Raw genomic sequence first — 6,000 nt, 5'->3', positions numbered from 1 at the left:
CTAGATGTATTGCAATGCGAAATTTTCTTCTGGCAATGTCAGGTCCTGAACAACCACATCATCTGCAAATACAAAAAAAGTATCAAAAAAAAAAAATTCGGATCATCACCAGAGAAAGAAAAAATGATTAAAAAATCTGCAGTAAATGGCTTTTAAAATGCAAGAAGATGCCATTTTGTTCAATGTGTCGTCTCCGATGACAAAGAGAACCATTACACTAAAACAGATTCCAATGAGACTTGTATCAAGTATCGTAAAATCAATGAGAAGAACATTGTAACATCATTTAAATTATAACAGGGTGGTACGGCTTTATGCTCGACATGCATATTAAAGATAAAATCCGATATTAGCTAAATTAGATTGCTATAATAAATTACACATTTTTTATGGAATAGCATGTTTCTGATATTGACACAGATTCAATGTCTCTGTATTACGTCCAGCGTAAATTTAATTTACATAAAATTACGATTAATGCCACTGATAGTCCTCTGTCATTGCATAATTCCTGAACAAACCATTCCCCCGACACTGCCGTTTGTTTTTTTATGTGTTATAGCTCCCTTGAATATTTTAGGACGATGAATTCTTAACATTTGCACGTAGTATCTTGAAAATACAACTCTAAGAGGTGATCGTCCTGTTTTGGAGTGAAATATGCAATGGTGGTTTAAAAGTCGAACAGTTATATAAAACAAAGAAAGTGCCAACACGTCACCAGAATAATAATCCAACATCCAACTAAAAAAAGGAAAAATAAAAACAAAATAAAGATTTACACGGATTCATCGGATTTTACCGTCATGTCATTGTTTTGTCAATTCAGTCATGTGATGTCACACAATGCGAATACGCTCAACCACAAGGATATCAACAGGTTTACTAATGAGAGCTAATCATGTCCGATTTCATTTCAAATCAGGAAAAATAATTTTGCAATGAAATTATCGTGAAGACCTTTACACTTGTTAACAGCCATCAATGAGCAGAGTTTATGCAGATAATTAATAAATCTGTTTTATCATACATCGCCTTAATGACGCCTTAAGTAGTTTCAGTCGGTAGAATATCCCACTACTAATGATGTTCGGGATGGTTTGTCTTCCTAAGACAACTAAGATTTCCAACATCGGCTGTTATTTTATTGGGCAGGATACAAACATTGTTGTGGATAGCATACGGAGCTCCCGTATGACACGTAGATATGTTGTCACTAGATACTACAAGGGAACTCCTCCTCAATTAGACAGAAACAACAACATATAGTCACTAGATACTACAAGGGAACTCCACCGCAATTAGACAAAAACAACAACATGTTGCCACTAGATACTACAAGGGAACTCCTCCGCAATTAGACAGAAACAACAACATGTTTTCACTGGATACTACAAAGGAACTCCACCGCAATTAGACAGAAACAACTACATGTTGTCACTAGATACTACAAGGGAACTCCTCCGCAATTAGACAGAGACAACAACTCATCAATGGAAATGAATATTCCAGATATAGTTTGGCAGAACGTCGTCCTCCTTGGGCTAAAATGTACAGTATCACCTGTCAGGTGTAGGGTTCGAAGTACCATCCGCGGTATAAAAGAATATAAGTACTCACGTCGCAATTATCAAATACGAAAATAGACATAGCGTGGTATGATGGTAACTTCCCATTTAAATCATACGAGAAAGCCATAACGTACAGTTATTAACTTGAAAATGTCACATATCTAACAGTCACAGTTGTCGTCTTGGTTATGTCCCAAACCCGCAGTATCAGAGATAAGATATGTATTATCATCCTCTCCCAGATCTTCTGAAGATTTTCCATTACAGTAAGTATATTGTGCCTGTGATTTATATACTCCAAGATTAAAGTACACTTGAAATGATATTCGAGAAAATTATTATTCAATTGAAACTGATGTAAAACTCCCATTTAATCTCAAGTCTGCATGTGCATGTAGTTTGAGTCTGTGCTGGCTGATAGTTACTGCTTTGAATTGATAATTATTCTGTTAAATGTTGAATATAGCCAAAAAAATGTATTTTTGTAACCGACGATCTGTCGCCACTGTTCTAAAGGAAAGACCAAAACTAAAGCCCCGTAGGGTTTGACCCGTCTATGATGATAGACTTGTTGTGTTTGCTTGTCATGATTTCCATGTCGTCACAAAGATCTACGGTCTTATTATGCTGGCCGCCTCGGGAGCACCGCCGAACATAAGGAAGGAGATAAGAGAATGGATGGAAACAACTTATCACATATTGTAATGGGCAGACAGGTCAATTGGGTTTAAATAAATCCTCGTTCGATTCTTTTCTGTGATGAAAAAGAGAAACGTACAGGTCCTGGTTCCAAGGTTTTGATACTGTAAAAAACTTATTTTGTGAGAGCAGTCATTGTCCTTTAAATGTATTATACGGAGTTCATAATCAGTACACTTTTGAATATAATGCATTTAATTCAATCTTGAATCCCTAATGGTTCCGGCACTAATGTAAACCTTCAAATCACTTAATTTTGGAGAGCAATCATTTTCCTTATATTGATAATTTAATTTGTGAAATATCGATATTTTGAATATCTTATATAATAATATTCACTGAATATTATGATAATGAAAATTAGTTGTCTGTTTTATTCAGACTCTTAGACGGAAAACATACATACTCGAAAATGATAAGTGTTGATGTTGGAACTAATCCTGTAAAGAGTAGGTGTGATCCTGATCTTTTCTACATTTCTATTGTATTAATGATCCGATGAAAACATAGTTATGTTTTTGATGTTTGTATGTATAAGCTGATCAGATAATTCCGGAAACATTCCTTGGAGTGTAGACATCGATTGATCCATAACATTTAGCCATCGGTTTCTCTTCACTAAGTATGCAACGTTGTTGATGAAAGTCTTGGTGATATACTTGTATTCTTTAGACACCAGAAAAGGACGTTTGGTTTTTATCGTATAACAACAGATACATGTAATTTTTCACTGTTCGTGACAAAATTACAAGATATAGACGTCGTCATAGCATCATTGAAATGCATTGTATTTCCTTGTACGTTATAAAGTGGGATAGATGTGTTCGGAGCTCCTTAGCATGCTTGCTGGATCTTTTAAACCCAGTTATCATTTGAGAATAAGCTGACATTACTTATCGTCTAAAAACAGAAGGTGCTTGCCTTTCGGGAAGACCTGGTCTTATTTTTCTGGAATATTTTCAACGATCTCTGTATTAATGTATCTGTTACATTTAGTTAAGATTTCCCCCTCATTTTTATTGGAATTTTGAGTTTGATCTGCCGTGTAGATATTAATAATTTCTTATTATCTATAAATAGACAATTTCTCTGTTGTATAAATGTGAATGTTCCCTTACCCGTTTCTCGAACTTCTGTACTTTGTGTGCTACTCCTGCTTGACACGCTTGAATGTTTAGGAGACCATGACGTCGTTTGGTCTGACGTCACTGAAGATACCCTTTTCTTTCGATATGTTCTCTGAGGCTTGGACTGATGACGATGTCGAGTTTTCTGTTAGGGATATCGATTGAACATTTAATGACTGTGAAACACTTATAGTGCTAAAGATCGGCATATAACACTACACACGAAGATTACCGACTCCAAACGTAACCCAACAACATCAACAGTCGTATTTATAGAAATAAATGATTGAGTGAAAATAACAATGTTGGCTACGTAAGCATGTTATTTCTTTTCGAAATTACTCTTTCGCTATCAATTCAGTTTCCAGAAAACTTTGCTTGTGTGAGTCTGAATCCCCGGGAGAGACGATACCGTCGGTATTTAGATGATTTGTGTTACCTCTGAGCTTGTTAATGCTGCAACACCTCGAGCAAAACACTTGCATAATAACTAACGAAGATATAATTTATCATTAACAACATCTGGAAAATATAGTGTAATATATATGTCATTGCTTTAAGATATTGCAAAGAATCACAAAAACTAGCCTTTGCTTTATTCCATACAATCGCTGACGAATGTCTTGTGAATTCGGTCATACATCCCGCGCTCATTTAAGTCATATATGTAATGCTGCATGATAGAGTATTTTTGTTACCTGGAAGCCGTCAGAGTTGCCGTTTGACAGGGAAACGAAGTCTCCCCTTTGAAGGATTCTTCTTTCTCTCATCTTTGAAAGGGCTTGTCGAACCTATAACGGTTAATATGATACATAGGCATTATTATTCCAAATATATCTTTATTTAGATGTTAATGATATTAGACATGTATTTCTTCAGAAGATGTTATCATCGAACATTTAATTGAAAGTAATATACATGAGCTCAGTGCATAAAACATTTATGTATTTCTTTCTCTCTTTTGATTCTACAGTTCAATATTTCAGGTTTAATTGAAAGATCATAGTATGGTCGTGAGGATTTGTGACAAGGTAATGCTTGTAATACTTGGTGGTAGACGTGACGGATGAGAAGTCATGATAGAAAAGACAAAAATGCGGGAGGAGAAAGGTTGGGTTGAACTGTCCTCTCATTGGTATACATTCAGTGACAGTACTTATATCCTTTGCCGCTAAGTAGTTTGTCTACTTATTATATTGTAATTATAAGATAGCAAACATAGTAATAAGAAATACGATCCCCGTTATCACATGTAAAAACAGTATATGTATTACAAGTGTAAATAGGAACAGAAAAACGAAGCAAGTTTCTCATTGATGTACGTAAATAACACGAACAAAGGAGATATATCTATAAATATATCAAAAATGTAGTATTGTTTAGCAATATACGATTGATCAAGAGGACAATATAGACAAAGTTGGATCCGAAGCCAAATGTTTTATAGGTTTGGTGCTCAGAAGAGGTCGACACTGACGTCACACATTAGCATCTGGTATGAGTAGGTTTACATTAGTTTGATAAACAACGCTATTTATGGATTATTTTTTAACAAAATATTGCATGGCAAGAAAACATAGATAAAAATGTAGCAGTGTAAAGAGAAAAATACATAAATACAAAATTAACTAAAAACTTAGTAGATTAGACGTCGTAACCTCTAAAATTAATGTCTTCAGCTATCAAACTTGTTTTTCTCAACAAAATATTACAAATCACCAATAAATTTATTTAAAAAAAAACAAACAAAAAACTCCGTATATAGATAATTTGACGAGACGAATTAAGTGCATTTACATATGTAGGTATGTGGATAAATGAAATAAATGAGCATATTTTTGGGGTTTGGGGATAAGCAAATTTATCCTGTTTTTTTAATTCCTGAATTGGTAAATTTAGATAGAAAGACCATCTTTATATTTACGTTAAGCTTGTAAAACTCTCCGCTCTAATGACCTATCAGTTGAATCTAAAGTACAATGTAGTGCTACTTTGTAACACTGTTGTGGTTGTCGTGCAATGTACATGCGTGGGCACATTCGGAACAGCTGCTAGCTACTTTTATTCGTCACCAAGCAACATTGTGATTCGGTTATACCTCGAGCAAGTCCAAGGAAATTGCTGGATGTCTTGTTTTGTGAATGAAAACATGTCGGTTAAAGGGGGAATTTTACGTAGCCCATAATTGGACGAACAGATACATGTTTTTGAAATTTTTAATTAATCTTTGTATTTATTAGTTACATGATAGCAAAATAATTTAGATTAAACGTTTGATTTTTTTTATAATCCTAAACCTTGATTTTCGCTGAGAGCAAAGACGATATTTATCACATATGATATTAAGACTTAAAAGAATACTTACCTCTAAGTTGAACGCACAATGGAAAAGGAAAATGAAAAACCCCTGTATAATGTAAAGTGCATGTTTAGCATTTTGTGTACAGAATAATCGCTGAAGCATGATATATAGGGAATATCTATCAAAAGTATGAATATGTGAATAAATATAATACATCACTTTTGATCGAGTTAACAGCATATGGAAAATAAAATGTTCTGTTCTATTATGGAATCAACTATGATTCAAAATAGAACATAAT

General features: G+C 34.2%; 1 protein-coding gene across 1 annotated transcript in view; it reads right to left on the bottom strand.

Annotated features, from left to right (window-relative positions):
• The window catches only part of LOC132558048 (adhesion G-protein coupled receptor D1-like), a 28,945-nt gene continuing 22,945 nt past the window's right edge, over window positions 1-6,000 (bottom strand). Inside the window, exons 12-15 of the mRNA XM_060222572.1 lie at window positions 5,763-5,804; window positions 4,096-4,188; window positions 3,389-3,542; window positions 1-62 (exon numbers count right to left, since the gene is read on the bottom strand). Of these exons, the coding sequence (XP_060078555.1) occupies window positions 1-62; window positions 3,389-3,542; window positions 4,096-4,188; window positions 5,763-5,804 (351 nt within the window). The remainder of the gene's footprint in view (window positions 63-3,388; window positions 3,543-4,095; window positions 4,189-5,762; window positions 5,805-6,000) is intronic.

The sequence above is a fragment of the Ylistrum balloti genome, unplaced genomic scaffold (assembly GCF_031769215.1).
Source record: "Ylistrum balloti isolate Yb309-2 unplaced genomic scaffold, AGI_CSIRO_Ybal_v1 Utg370748, whole genome shotgun sequence".
In the NCBI taxonomy this organism is placed as follows: Eukaryota; Metazoa; Mollusca; class Bivalvia; order Pectinida; family Pectinidae; genus Ylistrum; species Ylistrum balloti.
This window is presented reverse-complemented; position numbering and strand designations above follow the sequence as displayed.